Below are 21,556 nucleotides of genomic sequence, written 5' to 3' on the forward strand. Positions count from 1 at the left end.
GTAGAACTTCATTTCCTGATGCCTGAAATCCCCAACGGCAAGTTGTGCAGGTTTTCTGTTATCGGTGCTATTATCTGTGTGCAGCCGGCTAGTTATTAGCATCTCAATGAGTGGAATTTATGGGCTTAGTCACTACACCCATAGGGCTCAGAGAAATTAGATTACCAAGGATCTGAGAGAAGAATTGAAACTGGGCCTTCCTTGGCAAATGGTATTCATTATTATTGGGTTACGTAGTTTGTATTATCAACACACTCTACTTTATCAGCCCCCCTAGTTACAAAATAATGTAAATGATGGACTGCTTGCTTCCAAAGTTGATTTATTTGGTTGATTATTTTGTCCCCACACTCTGGAACCCCTCTTTCTTACGCTCATGAATGGATGTGCCATGTTGCATGGCCGTAAGTAAAAATACCACCACTGGTTGGGGGTATGAGTTTGCTCACCATGCAAGGGATCATCCTATTGACCAACAACCAGGAAAGTATCCAGCTTTTGAACACCAAAAGAGAGTTCTACTTTAAAGCACCCTGGCAGGGTTTAATAGGGGCTCATGTTCTTGAGTACCAAGGAAGGAACTATGCCTTTGAACACCCAGCAGTCAATTGTGCTTTTAAGGCCAAATAGGGGATCATGCTTTGGAACAACCAGGAGGGGCTTATACTTTTGAACACCCAGGAGGGGATGATGCTGTTGAGCACTCAGGGAGGGACTATGCGTTTGAAGACCAATTAGGGATCATAGTTTGGAACAACCAGGAGGGATCATGCGTTTGAACAGCCAAGATGGAATCATGCATTTGAACCCCCGGGGGATCAGGCTATTGAGCACCAAGAAGGAACTAGGCTTTTGAACACCGAGGAGGGATCATACTTTTAAACAACCATAAAGGAATTATGATTTTGAACCTTCAAAAGGGGATCATGCTGATGAGCACCCAGAAAAGCACTACGCTTTTGAACACCCATGAGGAAATCATGGTTTTGGGCACCTAGTAGGGGATCATGGTTTGGAACAACCAGGGGCTTATACTTTTGAACACCCAGGAGGGGATGATGCTGTTGAGCACTCAGGGAGGGACTGTGCTTTTGAAGACCAAGGAGGAATCATAGTTTGTAACAACCATGAGGGATCATGCATTTGAACAGCCAAGATGGAATCATGCTTTTGAACCCCCAGGAGGAGATCAGACTGTTGAGTGCCCAGGAAGGAACTATGCTTTTGAACACCAAGGAGGAATCTTACTTTTAAACAACCACGAAGAAATTATGATTTTGAACCCCTAAAAGGGGATCTTGCTGATGAGTACCCAGAAAGGCACTACACTTTTGAACATCCAGGGGGCGATCATGGTTTTCAGCGCCTAGTAGGTGATCTGGTTTGGAACAACCAGGAGGGGCTTATACTTTTGAACACCCAGGAGGGGATGAGCACTCAGGGAGGGACTATGCTTTTGAAGACCAAGGAGGGATCATAGTTTGGAACAACCAGGAGGGATCATGCATTTGAACAGCCAAGATGGAATCATGTTTTTGAACCCCCAGGGGGATCAGACTGTTGAGCGCCAAGAAAGGAACTATTCTTTTGAACACCAAGGAGGAATCTTACTTTTAAACAACCATGAAGAAATTATGATTTTGAACCCCTAAAAGGGGATCACGCTGATGAGCACCCAGAACGGCACTACACTTTTGAGGAAATCTTGGTTTCCAGCACCTAGTAGGGGATCATGCTTTGGAACAATCAGGATGGATTGTGCATTTGAACACCTGCTATTGTGCTTTTGAACACCATATAAGCGTTGATAACTTTAAAGCATTTTTTGGAGTCATATATTGAGTTGTGGCTAATCCAGTTGGGTGACTATTAGCCATAGCTTTGCATGAAGTGCTAATGACACACGGAACAAGTTCTTTTGTTTTCTACTAACACTTGAAAGAATGTGGTTTCAGGTAACTGACAGTCGGACTGAAAGATGTTTATCAGGGGGAACCACATTCCCCCAGGTCGCGTTTCTATTTGCTTTTGGCTGCATTTTAAAGTTATGATCAAAATCTGTCATTGCTGCCCCGACGCTGACTTTTACAAGGTCGATATACGCCTATATACACAATAATAAGCACTTGTGTTGGAAATGTCATCCGTCACCCGTCCTTTTAATGAATAGTTTCACTGTAATTCATTTGTGTTTCTTATGAAGCACTAATGGGTGATTGTTTTGTTTTTACCTTTACTATATGGAGCTCTGTACAAACAAAACCCTCTTTATACCCCCCCCAATTGTATTCTCTCTCTCTCAGGCTTTAAGATAAGGAGGAGTTTATTATACACAGGGTTTATATGTGAACTGGCAGTTTGATAAACTACCTTCAACCCCTTCCACAGTTAACTCTTTGCCCTGTTTAGTGCAAAAAATAACAAAAACAATTTCCTAATTAAACCAACAGACAAAAGGTATGTTCGACACATCGGCTCTCTGACCAATCAGACAGTTACCATACAATGGGGCCATAAAATAGTTCTATTCGACAGCCTGAATAACTGGAACAGCAAGAAGTAAAAGTGGAGCTGCAGCTCCTTCTCATTTTCTCATCATAGTCAGGCAAATATCGCACACCGGCACATTACATTTTCCAACATGTCCTCCGAGCAAGGAACAAACCGGTATCCATGGAACATAGATTTCAACTGGGATCATCCGGGCAGCGTTCACCTATCAGAGATCATACGAGACAAAGCTTTAGTGGCTTTAATTCTGGGGTACCGGGTAGCACCTCTCCCTAAGGGCATTTGCCATAGTAATTGGCAAAAAAAATGGGAAAGAGGTGATGGTGCAATGAGCAGTCCCAATTGGCTAGAATGCACATTTATAGCTATAGTACCTTCAGGGTTCATAGACGTTAAAGTACATAGTGAATAAAAACAGGAGAGACAGTGGATAACTCATAAAAATAGTATAATTCTATAAATGGGTAGTTAACATATCCACAAGAATAGTAAAAAAAAAAAAATACTTGTAAATGTTTTTTATTTATTTGAAAAGCAAAGACAAGTTCCACTATGTACAAATATAGGATCCCTTATCTGGAAACCTGAATTACAGGAAGGTTATCCCCCAAAGAGGCCATTTTTTTAGTAAAACAGTGCCTTGTATTTGAATGGCAACTGGGCTGCATAAATCTATATACTAAACAATCCTGTTGGGTTTGTATAATGTTCAAATGGTTTTTAGTAGCCTTCGGGTCCCCATACATGGGCCAATTGTAGCTGCCAATATGGGTCCCTTGGACCGATTCGGCAGCTTATCGGCCCGTGTAGGGGCTGAAACGAGGGGCCTGCCCGACCAATATCTGGCCTGAAATTGGCAAGATATCCATTGGCCATGTTAGAAAATTCAGTCGGATCAGGGACCGCATTGGCTCATTGATGCGGCCCCCAAACCGACTGCCCCATTACCACCAATATAAAATTCTATCCTACACGCTCCCCGATATTGCCCACCCGTAGGTGGGGATATCGGCTGAAGATCCGCTCGCTTGGTGATCTCGCCAAGCGAGCGAATCTTAACGTGTATGGGGATCTTAAGACTGATGTCAGACGAGGCGTAGGGCGGATATTTTTGGCATGCGGAAAAACGCTTGCCGAAAATTCCGCCCTACACCTCCTACTTGTGCCTGCACCCGAATGAATGGAATACGCTCAGGTGCAGGCACATGTAGTCAAAATACGCATAAAAAGAGTTTAAAATTCTTGCATTTTAATGCGTATATCGGCTACATGTGCCTGCACCTGAGCGTATTCCATTCATTCGGGTGCAGGCACAAGTAGGAGGCGTAGGGCGGAATTTTCGGCAAGCGTTTTTCAGCCTACCGAAAATATCCGCCCTACGCCATGTCCTAAATAATGAACAATTTAATTATATATCTTGGTAGAATAGCTCAGTTACCAATAGTGATGAGAAAATCTGTCCCGTTCGCTTCACCGCAAAATTTGGTAATCTTTTTAGCAAAATGGCTAAAAATTTCGCAAAACGGGGAAAATGTTGCGCATCAAAAAAGAATTGTTATGTGCGAAAATAATCTCGACAATATGTTTGGCGCAAGACAGTCCTTTTTGACTCAACAATTCATTTGACAAGTGAGACAATTCTTTTTTGACGCACGACAATTCTTTTCACGCTCGCCACAATTCTTTTGACACGGGTGACAATTTTTGGACTCGGGACAAATTTTTCTGCTGCAAATTTTGTTGCCCATTTCGCAAAAAAAAAATCTGCCAATGGCGAAACTCGGGAATTCTTTTGATGCTTGTGACAATTCTATTGACACGGGTGAAAATTTTTGGACTTGCGACAAATTTTTCTGCAGCAAATTTTTTGTTGCCCGTTTTGCCGAAAAATCCACCAATGGCGAAATGCGGAACTTCGCCCATCACTAGTTACCAATGTTTTGGGGCCCTAAATGTAATTTGCTATGGGGCCCAGTAACATCTAGTTACGCCACTTCAGCCTGTCCTATGTAAGGAAAGGGTCCTGTAGCGTCTCGTACATTCTATCCCTAACTTGAGAGAAGGGTTGGACTGGGGGTGCAGGGCCCTCCCAAAAGGTCCCCCATCGGTTTGCCCACACCCCAAAAGGGACCTCTGTTGGCCACCAAACCCCCTCCCCTGAGCCCTTGTATAATATAGTTACTTTTGGGTCTGCTGGGGGAGGAAGAACAGAAGCCTTCGGGAGCTCTGGGGATTGGGTCTGGGCCCAACAGGTGTTTTCCCGGTGCCCCTTGACCCAGTCCGCCCCTGCTTGATGGTCTAGATCAGTGGTTCTCAACCTTCCTAATGCCGCGACCCTGTAATACAGTTCCTCATGTTGTGGTGACCCCCAACCATAAAATTATTCCTAAGAGCATCAGAAATATGTGTTTTCCAATGGTCTTAGGCGACCCCTGTGAAAGGGCCATTCCACCCCCGAAAGGGTCCCGACCCACAGGTTGAGAACCGCTGGTCTAGATGATGCCTACTCCTCTCCTGAACTGAGCGCCAATGAAGCTAAGCAGTGTAGATATGCACAGTGAGCCCAGTCACACTATAATACTGTAATATAATCCAACATGGCGTCCTCTTGGCTTGCACAGAAGTTCCAATTACTGCACTCCAGGATGTTTGATACAGAGTTTAGCTATTCCAAACAAGCGATGAGCAGTCATTCAGGCTGTTTGATTCTACTATAAATAAAATGGCGCCATGCAACTCTCTGCGTCTATACATCACAAGAGGGGAAAGGCAAAGAGGTTGGTTCCACACCAGGGAAATGGCTCAAGGAAAGGCACAAGCGTTGCTATGCAACAAGCAAACATAAAGGGTCTCCTTGAGAAGTTTAATTGGTTCCCCCTGTACCGGCAGAGTATTGTGAGCCGCTGAGCGCTAACGTACAGCATTATAGGGAACATGAACCTTCAGTCTCTGTCTTGGGTTTAGGCCGCGCCTCCTTCTGTAGAACAAGAGCAGCACCAATAAGAGGATGAGCAATGTGCTTCCCAACAGCAAACAGTAAAAGAGAACGGGGTGGTGTCCTTTAAATTTTATAGCACCTGGAAATAATACAACAACAGTTATAATAGCAATTTGTCAAGTTTGCCGTATCACAAATTTTGCACCAGGGCTTATAACCTACAGCGGCGCTGTCCAACTTCTGTGGTACCGAGGGTCAGATTTTTTTTTTTGCTCTAAGGGGTAGAGGGTTGATAACGAAAGTCAGTTTTGATGACTCCTCTTTTTTTAAACTGCACCCACTTCTAAACACACTCATGGTATCACAAGAGCTTTTAAGACCATGCCCACATTAATGGCGGTAGCGCAGCAAACACCCAAATGGTTGGTGCTCACAACAGGGATATCACAATTCTTTCATATGTGAAAAAAAGTTCATTATGTCATATTAAGCCACATCCCTAAATCCATATTCCTCCTCCTCCCCTGTGGGTATAACAACAACCCCCAGCACATAGTTATACAAATTAGGAACCCACTAACTTCTATTTCCAAATGCCAATAAACTTCCAGAACAACCTAAATTAGGTTTACTTCTCGCAGGCAGAGCATGGCACACACAGGCAGCATAGGGCAGGCAGAGTATGGCACACACAGGCAGCATAGGGCAGGCAGAGTATGGCACACACAGGCAAGGTAGGGCAGGCAGAGTATGGCACACACAGGCAGCATAGGGCAGGCAGAGTATGGAATACACAGGCAGGGTAGGGCAGGCAGAGTATGGCACACACAGGCAGCATAGGGCAGGCAGAGTATGGCATACACAGGCAGCATAGGGCGGGCAGAGTATGGCACACACAGACAGCATAGGGTGGGCAGAGTATGGCACACACAGGCAGCATAGGGCAGGCAGAGTATGGCACACACAGGCAGCATAGGGCAGATAGAGTATGGCACACACAGGCAGCATAGAGCAGGCAGAATATGGCACACACAGGCAGTGTAAGGCAGGCAGAGTATGGCACACACAGGCAGCATAGGGCGGGCAGAGTATGGAACACACAGGCAGCATAGGGCAGGCAGAATATGTCACACACAGGCAGCATAGGGCAGGCAGAGTATGGCACACACAGGCAGGGTAGGGCAGACATAGTATGGCACACACAGGCAGTGAACGGCAGGCAGAGTATGGCACACACAGGCAGCATAGGGTAGGCAGAGTAAGAAAGGAGACAGGGAAACTTATCATGACAACATAAGTAACTGATCATAACCACTCTCAGATCAACAGTTTGTACTGACCAATATACTTGTACAGAGTAAAATTTTTGCCACAACACCAACAGTTGCGACTGCACAAAGATAGACATAGTGGTTGTGCATACTGATGCCATTTATTACATGTTCTTGAATTCAATGATGCTCCACATTTACAAGTATACATACCTGTGCAAGGGACCTCAATACTCTGGTTCTGAAGGGTGTACCCCAAGCTGTGCCTGAGTGAACAACTAAGGGTCACCTTTGCTTTGGTTGGGCACCTTTCCTGGTGAAGGGCGACACTGCTGCTGATCCAGTATGAGCCATCTGGGTTCTGCCATTGGTTAATGAGCTCTGGTCCATGGATCCCTTTGTTGTGTCCAAAGTGCCATGCCAAGCTGATATTTTGTGCCTCTTGGATTTGACTTACACATGTAACATGCGTGTTGTTGAAATCCATTTCTATTGGAGCTTAGCATCAAAAGAAATCAATGAATAATTTCATTTAAAATCTTTCTACTTCCAAACAAGCACCCCCATAGCATGTACATGATTGGTGGGGCTTCTCCCCTCTATCTGAGGCCAAACTCTACTCTACTTCTATTTCTGTCCGGGATACTATTGAGATTTTAACATAAACAAAGACTGGGTTTTCTGCTGAGTAAGTGCCAGCTTGCCTGTAGCTTAATAAGTTCTGGGATCCCTGTAAGGCCCTTCTGGATTTTGAAATTCAAACATTTTAGTGAAAAGGCTGATCAATGTACAGGTATATCTCACCAAAATATACAAGAGGAGGTTCATACCACAACCAAAACACCAGGCACTCCTGAATCCCACCAACAGGCTTGTATAAAAGCATTGCAGACTTTATTGTAGGCCAACAGAAGACAAAGCCTTAGACATTTCATAGGCTGGGATTCAGTACTTTATGCATGAAACATGTAAGGCTATGTCTTCTGTTGGCCTACAATAATGTCTGCAATGCTTTTATACAAGCCTGTTGGTGGGATTCATGGGTGCTTCCTTCTGGATTTTGAACCAGGAACCCTCAAGTTACTGACCACCCTTCCCTAACCCCTGGGCCAAGACTGCAGTCAGAAGCTTCCTAGTGAATTTGGCCCTTGTCCTACCTTGTCATTTGGGCTTTTCTTCACCCACTCTATGATGATCCATGTTCCCAATCCCAGCCCTATTCTCCTCATCTAGTTCCTTTATTGCACCCTCTTTGGCACAAACTGCCTCTTGTATGAAGGATTTATTACTTCCCCTTTAGATTTCCCTTACAGTCACTCTCAAGTGTGGGGCTCAAAGCCTTTCTTCATTAGGACACAAATAATACACAAATGACTTGCTAAAGGGGTGAATGGAGTTTGCGTAGCAGTTCTGATTGCTGTAAATGTTTCTTTTTGTAATAAAGAATGGGACCTGTTATCCAGAAGACTCGGGACCTGGGGTTTTCCAGGTAAAGGAGTCTTTCCATAATTTGGATCTCCATACATAAAGTCTACTGAAAAATTATTTAAATATTAAATAAACCTGATAGGATTGTTCTGCCCCAATAAGGGGTAATTATATCTTAGTTGGGATCAAGTACAGGTACTGTTTTATTATTACAGAGAAAAGGGTATCATTTAACCATTAAATAAACCCAATAGGGCTGTTCTGCCCCCAATAAGGGGTAATAATATCTTAGTTGGGCTCAAGTACAGGTACTGTTTTATTATTACAGAGAAAAGGGAATCATTTAACCATTAAATAAACCCAATAGGGCTGTTCTGCCCCCAATAAGGGGTAATTATATCTTAGTTGGGATCAAGTACAGGTACTGTTTTATTATTACAGAGAAAAGGGAATCATTTAACCATTAAATAAACCCAATAGGGCTGTTCTGCCCCAATAAGGGGTAATTATATCTTAGTTGGGATCAAGTACAGGTACTGTTTTATTATTACAGAGAAAAGGGAATCATTTAACCATGAAATAAACCCAATAGGGCTGTTCTGCCCCCAATAAGGGGTAATTATATCTTAGTTGGGATCAAGTACAGGTACTGTTTTATTATTACAGAGAAAAGGGAATCATTTAACCATGAAATAAACCCAATAGGGCTGTTCTGCCCCCAATAAGGGGTAATTATATCTTAGTTGGGATCAAGTATAGATTTCCCCTTCCCAGAAGTCATGTAACTGTTTCTTTACCTGGACAAGGAACCTCAGCACTCTGCTTATCAATGATGTATCCCATGTTATTTCTGAGTAAACAACTCAATGTCACATTTCCCATGGCTGGACAAGGCCACTGAAGGGTAACATGGCTGCTGACCCAAAATGAACCATCCGGATTAGGTTGTTTATCATGGAACTCTGCCCCGCGAATCATCTCCCAGAATCCAAAGTCCCAAACCAAGCTGACGGTTTCTGCCATCTGAACTTGTGTCTTACACATAACGTGTGAGTTGTTGAAAATCATCTGGATTGGACCTGAGCATAAAATAAATAACCCGTTATGCTAACAATGAGCAGCCCAATCACAACAATTATAAACATGCTATTGAGAAATCGATTTTCGTGGTTTCAGAGGTTTTTGAAACCAGGACTAAACCCATTTCCACTAAGACCACAAATGTCTAGTTATTTATTGAAAAATCCGAATTGAAAAAGCACAAATTAAATTGCAGAATGAAAACCACCACAGGTTTTTGCGTTTTTCCACAAATCTTTTTGGCCTTTGAAATAAATTAAAAAACCACCCTGAAATCTTCTAAAACCACAAGTTCAGTGTAAAAATGAAACTGGGTAAAATAGACAGACTCTGCACAATCAAAATTATTTGTAAAATAGTTAGTTAGGCAAAAATGTTATCTATAAAGGCTGGAGTGGGCAGATGTCTAACATAATAGCCAGAGCACTACTTCCTGCTTTCAGCTCTCTAACCTCTTAGTAAGTCAGTGACTTTAGGGGGGGGCATATGGGACTTAACTGTCAGTTAGTTTGTGAGCCAGGCCAGATTCAAATGAGGAAGTGGTGTTCTGGCTATTATGTTAGGCATCTGCCCACTCCAGCCCTTATAGATTACATTTTTGCCTAACTATATTACAGATATTTTTTATTTTGCACAGTCTATGTGGACACAAGAGAGCCATTGAAGTAAGCAGGATTTAAACCCTAAATAAAACTGTCCCACAGTGCCCCCTAGTATTGTAAAGGAGTTATCCAAAAAAAACAATAACAGGTGCCAAATAATTCATCATTGAGAATACTAGCACTATAATTGCCATATTGCCCTTCATCCAAACCCCTCTTCAAGGCATCAACAGAATCTGCCCTCCCAACATCCCCCGGCAGGGCATTCCCCAACCCCCTCACTGCCCTCACCGTGAGGAACCCCCTACCCAACATCCCCCGGCAGGGCATTCCCCAACCCCCTCACTGCCCTCACCGTGAGGAACCCCCTACCCAACATCCCCCGGCAGGGCATTCCCCAACCCCCTCACTGCCCTCACCGTGAGGAACCCCCTACCCAACATCCCCCGGCAGGGCATTCCCCAACCTCACTGCCCTCACTGTGAGGAACCCCCTACCCAACATCCCCCGGCAGAGCATTCCCCAACCCCCTCACTGCCCTCACCGTGAGGAACCCCCTACCCAACATCCCCCGGCAGGGCATTCCCCAACCCCCTCACTGCCCTCACCGTGAGGAACCCCCTACCCAACATCCCCCGGCAGGGCATTCCCCAACCTCACTGCCCTCACTTTGAGGAACACCCTACCCAACATCCCCCGGCAGGGCATTCCCCAACCCCCTCACTGCCCTCACCGTGAAGAACCCCCTACCCAACATCCCCCGGCAGGGCATTCCCCAACCCCCTCACTGCCCTCACCGTGAGGAACCCCCTACCCAACATCCCCCGGCAGGGCATTCCCCAACCCCCTCACTGCCCTCACCGTGAGGAACCCCCTACCCCACATCCCCCGGCAGGGCATTCCCCAACCCCCTCACTGCCCTCACTGTGAGGAACCCCCTACCCAACATCCCCCGGCAGAGCATTCCCCAACCCCCTCACTGCCCTCACCGTGAGGAACCCCCTACCCAACATCCCCCGGCAGGGCATTCCCCAACCCCCTCACTGCCCTCACCGTGAGGAACCCCCTACCCAACATCCCCCGGCGGGGCATTCCCCAACCTCACTGCCCTCACTTTGAGGAACACCCTACCCAACATCCCCCGGCAGGGCATTCCCCAACCCCCTCACTGCCCTCACCGTGAAGAACCCCCTACCCAACATCCCCCGGCAGGGCATTCCCCAACCCCCTCACTGCCCTCACCGTGAGGAACCCCCTACCCAACATCCCCCGGCAGGGCATTCCCCAACCCCCTCACTGCCCTCACCGTGAGGAACCCCCTACCCAACATCCCCCGGCAGGGCATTCCCCAACCCCCTCACTGCCCTCACCGTGAGGAACCCCCTACCCAACATCCCCCGGCAGGGCATTCCCCAACCCCCTCACTGCCCTCACCGTGAGGAACCCCCTACGCTGCTTCAAATGGAAGCTCCGTTCCTCTAATCTAAAGGGGTGACCTCTGGTGCGCTGATTGTTTTTATGGGAAAAAAGAACATCCCCCAACTGCCTATAATCCCCTCTAATGTACTTGTACAAAGTAATCATGTCCCCTCGCAAAATGATAAATCCAACCCTTTGGGAGTGCTGAGACACTATAAGGACTGCTATACTGTATGTTCTTTGAAGTTTTAAAATGAAAAGATATAAAGAAAATCATCTCACTCAGGCTTTGTTGTTGCAATTCTGTACAGTTGATACTAGCTCTGCTTATAGAATAATCCTTCAATAAACATTATTTGCTAGCCACTAGCTCTCTGACTGCAACATTACCTCCATTGAACCTACCATGAACATAGAGCATTGTCCCATTTCCTGCAATGTAGAGGGGGTCTGCCCCTTTAAGCACCGATATACGACATATATATACATTTGTGTCCGAGAGCTGTAGATTGGAGAAGGATATTGACATGTCTTTCCATTCCTTCTCATTGCTGAGCTCAGCACGGGTCGCCTCCCTGGGCTTGACAGGGTACAACGTCACTTCCGGTTGGTTTGGTTTCTGCAATATCCAGTAGGGATGTGCTCTGCTGACTTGCTTTTCATGGTCGATTAAAAGGCACGTCAAGTTGACAGTGGAGCCGACGAGCCCTGAAGCAAAGGGTACTTGGTATACACTGATATCCGAGAGCGTGTTAACTGGGGATGAAAATACAAGAAAATGTATTGCTAAAAGCATTGAATTGAAAAATATAGTATCATGGCTTCCTACCGAGTGTTTGTACCCTCTATTAGTGACAAGGAGAGAATACGGAGAAGAAGAAACCAACCTACCATGAGGGTGTGCTCTTAAGGCAGGCATATTGGCCGACACTAGGGCAGTGATCTCCAACCATTGGATAATTAGCAACATGTTGCTCATCGCCCCCTTTGATGTTGCTCCCAACGGCCTCAAAGTAGGTGCCATTTTTACATTTCTGGCTTGGAGACAAGTTTTGGAAGTCCAGAGAGACAGTTTTACTCCAAGCAGGCTAGTAGTCCATATAGAGCTACCAACAGCCAATCACAATCCGTATTTGGCATCCCCAAAGAACTTTGTTCATGCTCGTGTGGCTCCCCAACATTTTTTACATTTGAGTGTGGATCATGAGTAAAAAAAGGTTGAGTGTCCCTGCCCTAGGGAATACCTACTGTAATGTAGTAATGGAGTTTTTAGACTTCCCCAGTAGTAGGGAGATCTGGGTAGAAGAATAATTTGCTCTCCTGGGTCCCTCTCAGTAAGTCATGAGAATATAGATAAGAAACAGAAAGGGGAAAGTAAACCTGGTGTAGTAAACCAGTGACCAAAGCCTAACCAGTGTTAGGTTGGTTGGTTAAGTATGCCCTAGTGCAGGGTTCCCCAAAAGGTTGGGAATTCCTGCCCTAGGGCAGTGTTTTTCAACCTTTTTTGGGCAAAGGCACACTTGTTTCATGAAAAAAATCACGAGGCACACCACCATTAGAAAATGTTAAAAAATTTAACTCTGTGCCCAGCAGCAGTGCCCCCCTGGTACATTGGTGCCCAGCAGCAGTGCCCCCCCTAGTACATTGGTGCCAAGAGCAGTGCCCCCCTAGTACATTGGTGCCCAGCAGCAGTGCCCCCCCTAGTACATTGGTGCCAAGAGCAGTGCCCCCCTAGTACATTGGTGCCCAGCAGCAGTGCCCCCCTAGTACATTGGTGCCAAGAGCAGTGCCCCCCTAGTACATTGGTGCCAAGAGCAGTGCCCCCCTAGTACATTGGTGCCCTGCCTACGGCACACCAGGCAACATCTCGCGGCACACTAGTGTGCCGCGGAACAGTGGTTGAAAAACGCTGCCCTAGGGAATACCTACTGTAATGTAGTAATGGAGTTTTTAGTGTGACCCCAACTGACTGTTAATAAGACTTCCCCAGTAGTATGGAGATCTGGGTAGAAGAATAAGTCACTCTCCAATAGCCAATCACAGCCCTTATTTGCCATCCCAAAAGAACTTTTTTCATGCTTGTGTAGCTCCCCAACACTTTTTACATTTGAGTGTTTCTCATGAGTAAAAAAAGATTGGGGATCCCTGCCCTAGGGCATACCTACTGTAATGTAGTGTGACTCTAAGTGACAGGTTAATAAGACTTCCCCAGTTGTATGGAGATCTGGGTAGAAGAATAATTCACTCTCCTGGGTCGCTCTCATAGTTACATAGTTACATAGTTACATAGTTACATAGGGTTGAAAAAAGACCTGTGTCCATCAAGTTCAACCCATCCAAGTAAACCCAGCACACCTAACCCACACCTACCAATCTATACTCACATACATAAACTATAAATACAACCACTAGTACTAACTGTAGATATTAGTATCACAATAGCCTTGGATATTCTGATTGATCAAGAACTCATCCAGGCCCCTCTTAAAGGCATTAACAGAATCTGCCATTACCACATCACTAGGAAGGGCATTCCATAACCTCACTGCCCTCACCGTGAAAAACCACCTACGCTGCTTCAAATGGAAGCTCCGTTCCTCTAATCTAAAGGGGTGACCTCTGGTGCGTTGATTGTTTTTATGGGAAAAAAGAACATCCCCCAACTGCCTATAATCCCCTCTAATGTACTTGTACAGAGTAATCATGTCCCCTCGCAAGCGCCTCTTTTCCAGAGAAAACAACCCCAACCTCGACAGTCTAACCTCATAGTTTAAATCTTCCATCCCCTTAACCAGTTTAGTTGCACGTCTCTGCACTCTCTCCAGCTCATTAATATCCTTCTTAAGGACTGGAGCCCAAAACTGCACTGCATACTCAAGGTGAGGCCTTACCAGGGACCTATAAAGGGGCAAAATTATGTTCTCATCCCTTGAGTCAATGCCCTTTTTTATACAAGACAGCACTTTATTTGCTTTAGTAGCCACAGAATGACACTGCCTGGAATTAGACAACTTGTTATCAACAAAAACCCCTAGATCCTTCTCCATTAAGGAAACCCCCAACACACTACCATTCAGTAGATAGTTTGCGTTTATATTATTTCTACCAAAGTGCATAACTTTGCACTTATCAACATTGAACCTCATTTTCCAGTTTGCTGCCCAGTTATCTAATTTTGTCAAATCGCTCTGCAAAGCGGCAGCATCCTGCATGGAACTTATAGTTTTGCACAATTTAGTGTCATCAGCAAAAATAGAAACAATACTGTCTATGCCCACCTCCAGGTCATTAATAAACAAGTTAAACAGCAAAGGCCCAAGGACTGACCCCTGCGGTACTCCACTAACCACACTGGTCCAATTAGAAAATGTTCCATTTACAACCACTCTTTGTACTCTATCCTTCAGCCAGTTCTCTATCCAATTACAAATATTATGTTCTAGGCCAATATTCCTTAATTTGATCATTAACCTTCTGTGAGGTACTGTATCAAACGCTTTAGCAAAGTCCAAGTAGATGACATCAACTGCCATTCCAGCATCAAGGTTCCTACTCACCTCCTCATAAAAGGCAACTAAATTAGTCTGGCAAGATCTGTTACGCATAAAACCATGCTGGCACAAACTAATAGTATTGTGAACTGCAATGTATTCAAGTACCCTATCCCTTATTACCCCTTCCAAAAGTTTTCCTACTACTGATGTCAGACTAACAGGCCTATAGTTTTCAGGCTGAGAACGGGATCCCTTTTTAAATAACGGCACCACATTAGCAATCCGCCAGTCTCTTGGCACCATGCCAGACCTCAATGAATCCTGAAAAATTAAGTGAAGAGGTTTGGCAATCACAGCGCTCAGCTCATTTAATACCCTGGGATGAATCCCATCCGGCCCTGGACCTTTGTTTACCTTTACATGTTCAAGTCTCTTTTGAATTTCCTCCCGAGTGACCCATGCGTCAGTAGCTAAATTACTAGAACTGGGCATATTACAAGGGAAGCCTTCATTATCTGGCTCCTCAGATGTATAGACAGATGAAAAATAAGAGTTCAAAATTTCAGCTTTTTCCCCGTTTTCATCAACCAACGTACCCCCCCGTGATAATAAAGTTCCCACCCCTTCTTGCTTCATTTTTTTACTATTCACATAATTAAAAAATAATTTTGGATTCTTTTTACTCCTAGCAGCAATATCCCTTTCCATCTCTATTTTAGCTTGCCTGATAGCTTTTTTGCATGCTTTATTTGCTTCCTTGTACCTGATGAAAGTTTCTGCTGTCCCAGCTAACTTGAATGCCCTAAAAGCACGTTTTTTCTTACCAACCTCGACAATAACACTTTTATTCAGCCATAAAGGTTTTGCTTTGCGATGCCTCTCCTTGCTTACTAGGGGGATATACTGTTGCGTATACCTACAAAGCAATGTTTTAAAGATGTTCCATTTTCCTTCTGTGTCTAACCCCATGAAAAGCCTTTCCCAGTTGACACATTGCAGAGATGCCCTTATACTGGCAAAGTCTGCACGTCTAAAATTGAGTGTTTTAGTTACTCCCTTATAGCGCTGTCTCTGCAGCATTATCTCAAAGGAGACCATGTTGTGATCACTGTTCCCCAAATGCTCACCCACACAAATGTTAGAGATAAGTTCATTATTATTAGAAATCACCAGGTCCAAAATAGCGTCATTCCTAGTGGGTTCTTGAACTGCCTGAAATAAAAAGTTGTCATTTAGCATATTTACAAACCTACTAGCTTTTTCTGACTTAGCCACCCCATTACTCCAGTCAATGTCCGGATAATTAAAGTCCCCCATAACAACAACTTGACCCAGTTTTGAAGCCTCCTCCATTTGCAACAATAGCTGGGCCTCATCCCCCTCATCTATACGGGGTGGTTTATAACATACACCAATGATCATTTTCTTTGTGACCTTCAGCCCTACTGAAATTTCTACCCAAAGAGATTCGACGTTTTCATTGGTAATGTCTTTATTACATGGCTTTAAGTCTGACTTTACGTAAAGACAAACCCCTCCACCCTTTTTAATCTCTCTGTCCCTCCTAAAAAGTGTATACCCATTTAAATTCACAGCCCAGTCGCATTTATCATCCCACCAGGTCTCAGTGATACCTATTAAATCATAATTTTCAATACATGCAATAGCTTGCAGCTCCCCTAATTTACCCGACAAGCTACGCGCATTAGCCAGCATGCAGCGGAGATTATTACTTCTCCCTCTGATGTTTACATTAGCTAAGGGAGAATTAGAGCTAAGGCAATTATGAGACTGCTTTCCTTGTAACGGAAGCTCCTTATCTGATAAACTATATGCCCCCCTCACTCCTCCCCCACAACCCTTTGCTAGTCCCCTACCCCGTCTACACTAATTTTCCCATGGAATTCTAGCTCACCCACCCCCCCCTTGTCTAGTTTAAACACTCCTCCAACCTCTTAACCATTCTCTCCCCTAGCACAGCAGACCCCCTTCCATTGAGGTGCAATCCGTCAGGGCTGTATAGATTGTACCCCAAGGAAAAGTCAGCCCAGTGCTCTAGGAACCCAAACCCTTCCTTCCTACACCAAGACTTTAGCCACGCATTTAGCTCCCTAAGCTCCCGCTGTCTCCCTAAACTTGCACGCGGCACCGGCAAAATTTCCGAAAAAATGACATTGGAGGACCTTTGCCTAATCTTAGAGCCTAGATCCCTGAACTCACTCTTTAAAGTCCCCCACCTACCGTTCATTTTGTCGTTAGTACCGATATGTACCAAGACAGCCGGGTCTTGCCCAGCCCCTCCCAATAATGTGTCAACCCGATCAACCACATGCCGAACCCTGGCACCAGGAAGACAGCAAACTGTCCGGTTGAAGCGATCCGCTTGACAGATTACCCTGTCCACTTTCCTAATGATCGAATCCCCTATAACCACCATCTGTTTAGGCCTAGCTCTGCTCTCCTCCCCACCACTACTAGTGAAACTGGTCTCCCGGCTGTTAGAGAGATCAGCCTCACCTAGAACCGCCAATCCAGAGTTCACACTCCCATCTTCTTCACACAATCTGGCAAATCTGTTGGGATGCGCAAACCCTGGAGCAGCCTCCCTTTTCCTTTCAGTTAAGGTCCCTATTCACTGGCAGATCCGCTTGCTTGGGGATGTGGCAAGTGAGTGGATCTTCTCCCGATATCCCCCACCTACAGGTGGGCGATATCGGGAGAATCCAGGGCCCCAGGGCCAAACAATCGAATGACGGTGGGTATAGGCAAAGTTGGTCTGGGGACTGCATCAACGATCCGACCAAATTTTCTAACCTGCTGATCGAGATCTGGCCGATTTCAGGCAAGATATTGGTCAGCAGGCCAGCGGGAGTGCCCATACACGTGCCAATTGGCCAATTAATTGCCGAATCGGCAGCTACTATCGGCCCGTGTATGGGAACCTTTAGTCATGAGAATATAGATCAGGAACAGAAGGGGGAAAGTAAACCTGGTGACCAAAGCCTAACCAGTGCCAGAGCTAGTTGTTTTCTGTAGGTGATTTAGTAGTATGAGATATGTTCTCAATGCAAGAAAAGAAAGGGCATTTAGATGTCAGGGGTAACTCAGCTGGGCATAAAGAGGTAAAGATGGGTATACAAGCAATGATTGTAGACAAAAATTGATTTTATCACAGCTTTTTAAATCGCTGATTATCAATGGGGTGGAAGAACTTTCCACTGCAGATATGCCTGGAACCCAGAAATAAAAAAAATAAAGAGCAATTATAAAGTTTTAGTAAACGTGCCCCTGATAAACTCGTTTCCATGAATGTCAAAAAGTCTAAATTAAAAAAGTCAAAGTCGCAAAAAATCTGAAACGTCTAAAGTTTTGAGACAAGAGAAGGGTCTTCAAAGAAAGAGACAGGACCTCTGCCATTGACTTCTACATAATCTCAGCAAGTGTTAGTTGGCGAATTGCTGAATTCATATTTTTAGCTACAGTATTTGGAAGCATAGAAAATCTCGAAAAAAAACACGACTACAAATCTATAAATCGGAAAAAGATCATTATCTTCTCACAAGCACCTTCCAAATCAATATTAAGCATTTCTAAATACATGGAGGATGGAAAACACAGGTGTAAATCTTACCCACTGCCAGAAGTAATGATATTGCGCCAAGATACAGGGCTGCCATCCTTAATTTAAAAGCACTTCTTCAGCAGTGATACCTTCCAAAAAGATCAAAGGTGGAGTTAGTTACTTATAGCAACCAATCAGATGCTTGCTTTGAAGCAGTTTCCCTTGGTAGACAAAGCTGTTGGGAAGAACTTCTGGCAGCCTCACTAGTGAACCAGGTGTTGGGGTGCTGGGGGCACCCCAACTGACACCCACAACGCACTATATAACTGTAGTCATGAGGAGTCTGTCTCTTGGGTCCCTCTCCATAGATAAAGAGAACATGTTGTTTAATGGGAGGCCATAGTGAAGATCATTCCCCTGATTCTTGTGGTTCCCCTACCCCCTAGAGAAGGTACCTACTGAGCTAATGAATTGGGGTCCATAACAGTTATTAGGGGGTTGTTCTGGATTAGGGCTTTCAGCTATTTCTTGACTCTCTAACAGGGAATAGGACTGATACTTCAATGGGCAAGATAGGTGGTTGGTACCCTTTGATTGGTGAGCATCTGTTATAAGGATGTTGGACTACAAGAAACTGCATCAACTAAATATTACGTACAGTTATAATATAGTCCCACTGATTTCCATTAAAGGAGAAGAAAAGGTAAAAACTCAGTAAGCTTAGAAAGGGCAATATAAATACAGCCATAAGCACTTATAGTAATGCTGAGTCCTCTATCAAAAGAAACACTGGGTTTCTTGTCTCTTTTTTTGTAAATATGATGTTACAGGGTCTGACTTCCTCTCTCAGAAACAGCTTTAATACCAGGGGCCAGAGTCTGTGCAGTTCTCTCCCCTCTCCTGCTCCCCTCTCCAATCAGAAAGCGAAGAACTCCCTCCCCCTCCTTTAGGAATGTGTGATCTGAGCTAGAACGACTAGAGCTGCAGCAGGAAGCTACAAAGACCAAGCTAAAATGGCAGCTGCTATCTTAAGCAAACAGAGAAACCTTCTAAAGCTGTTTACTCAGGTATGGTAAAGCTTTCTGCAGAACACATTTAGGGTTCTAGGTGGCACTAATGTGGCGAATCAATTGGCAGTAAAATGCCAAAATGGCTTTCCTTCTCCTTTAAAGCTTAAAATAATTTGAACTGTACCAACAAGGATTCGAAACCTGCTTTGTTTAGGTAAGTGAGAAAGATTTTTTTTCATAGAAACTCTTGTCAGTTCCTTTTCAAAAGTAAGTTTGGTGTAAACAAATGTTTACGGTCTAATAGAACAAAGGGAAGTCCAGTTGCTAGGTAAAAACACAAACAAACAAAGGAGCCATTCTAGGGACACAATAATTTACCCATCGTAACCTACTGTCTAATACTCATTTATATGTATATAAACACAAATACACAGAGCAGGGAGTGCCCACCTACAGTAAGTATCCCTAAATGTGGGGGAAATTACACAATCCAATGGGACATCCCATCTAATATTATCTTAGTTGGGATCAAGTACAGGTACTGTTTTATTATTACAGAGAAAAGGGAATCATTTAACCATGAAATAAACCCAATAGGGCTGTTCTGCCCCAATAAGGGGTAATTATATCTTAGTTGGGATCAAGTGCAGGTACTGTTTTATTATTACAGAGAAAAGGGAATCATTTAACCATTAAATAAACCCAATAGGGCTGTTCTGCCCCCAATAAGGGGTAATTATATCTTAGTTGGGATCAAGTACAGGTACTGTTTTATTATTACAGAGAAAAGGGAATCATTTAACCATTAAATAAACCCAATAGGGCTGTTCTGCCCCAATAAGGGGTAATTATATCTTAGTTGGGATCAAGTACAGGTACTGTTTTATTATTACAGAGAAAAGGGAATCATTTAACCATGAAATAAACCCAATAGGGCTGTTCTGCCCCAATAAGGGGTAATTATATCTTAGTTGGGATCAAGTACAGGTACTGTTTTATTATTACAGAGAAAAGGGAATCATTTAACCATTAAATAAACCCAATAGGGCTGTTCTGCCCCCAATAAGGGGTAATTATATCTTAGTTGGGATCAAGTACAGGTACTGTTTTATTATTACAGAGAAAAGGGAATCATTTAACCATTAAATAAACCCAATAGGGCTGTTCTGCCCCCAATAAGGGGTAATTCTATCTTAGTTGGGATCAAGTACAGGTACTGTTTTATTATTACAGAGAAAAGGGAATCATTTAACCATGAAATAAACCCAATAGGGCTGTTCTGCCCCAATAAGGGGTAATTATATCTTAGTTGGGATCAAGTACAGGTACTGTTTTATTATTACAGAGAAAAGAGTACAAGAGAATTCCCCCCCCCAAACAGTGTGTATATACAGGAACTGTATTGAATGGGACTTACATGACTCAGTAGCCCAGGACACAATGGAAGAGTAGATTATGTTTAGCAATAAAGTTGAGGATCGCAGGGTGCTGCTAAGTGAGAGACACCAGAGCTGATGGGATCAGGGTAGAAATGACTGTTGAACAGAAACTCACAAAATTACAATGAGGGCAAAAACAACATGTTTGCAAAAATGAGCTGACGAAACGGAACTTTCTATCTGCGAAATGAATTGTATGTTCTGGCACCAAAACCGTTAATTCAGAAAGTAAAAGAAGAAGAGGAACTTAGTTAAGTCCAACCTGCTGTATTGGAAACAACCCAACTGATCCCATTGGCCACTAACGGGAACAGAATGTGACTTTGTCTCAACAGAACAAAGCAATGAACAGATAAAAGGGGGGCATTGGGGCGCAGGCAGTGCTGCATTCATTGGGGGGCATTGGGGCGCAGGCAGTGCTGAATTCATTGGGGGGCATTGGGGGCGCAGGCAGTGCTGCATTCATTGGGAGGCATTGGGGGCGCAGGCAGTGCTGCATTCATTGGGGGGGACTTTCGAGGAAGAGACGGACCCAGCACAATATTAACCAGCGCACTACTGGGGTTATTGCTCATAGGCTTAGTGTTTGTTACACTTACAGGTCTTTGAGTGGGTTGAGCTAAAGGGTAAAAACAATAAATTGCTCATTGGAAAATTGTAGTCAACTCATGTTATTGGTTTGTAAAGGGGAAACTGATAGGGCTCAGTATAAACTGACTCATTGGGCAGGATTCTTGTTATTTACAGAGTCTTGTCTTATCTCTTCCAGTCATCTGCTAAACCTTCCGGGTCTGCTAAACCA

General features: G+C 44.3%; 1 protein-coding gene across 1 annotated transcript in view; it reads right to left on the reverse strand.

Moving 5' to 3' along the window:
- Positions 1-2,305: 2,305 nt before the first annotated feature.
- The window catches only part of LOC101732913, a 20,067-nt gene continuing 816 nt past the window's right edge, over positions 2,306-21,556 (reverse strand). Inside the window, exons 2-8 of the mRNA XM_004919496.4 lie at positions 20,733-20,850; positions 18,375-18,454; positions 11,655-12,005; positions 8,946-9,227; positions 6,934-7,218; positions 5,431-5,588; positions 2,306-2,716 (exon numbers count right to left, since the gene is read on the reverse strand). Of these exons, the coding sequence (XP_004919553.2) occupies positions 2,585-2,716; positions 5,431-5,588; positions 6,934-7,218; positions 8,946-9,227; positions 11,655-12,005; positions 18,375-18,420 (1,254 nt within the window). The 5' untranslated portion in view covers positions 18,421-18,454; positions 20,733-20,850 and the 3' untranslated portion in view covers positions 2,306-2,584. The remainder of the gene's footprint in view (positions 2,717-5,430; positions 5,589-6,933; positions 7,219-8,945; positions 9,228-11,654; positions 12,006-18,374; positions 18,455-20,732; positions 20,851-21,556) is intronic.

Source organism: Xenopus tropicalis, chromosome 7, assembly GCF_000004195.4.
Source record: "Xenopus tropicalis strain Nigerian chromosome 7, UCB_Xtro_10.0, whole genome shotgun sequence".
Classification (NCBI taxonomy): domain Eukaryota; kingdom Metazoa; phylum Chordata; class Amphibia; order Anura; family Pipidae; genus Xenopus; species Xenopus tropicalis.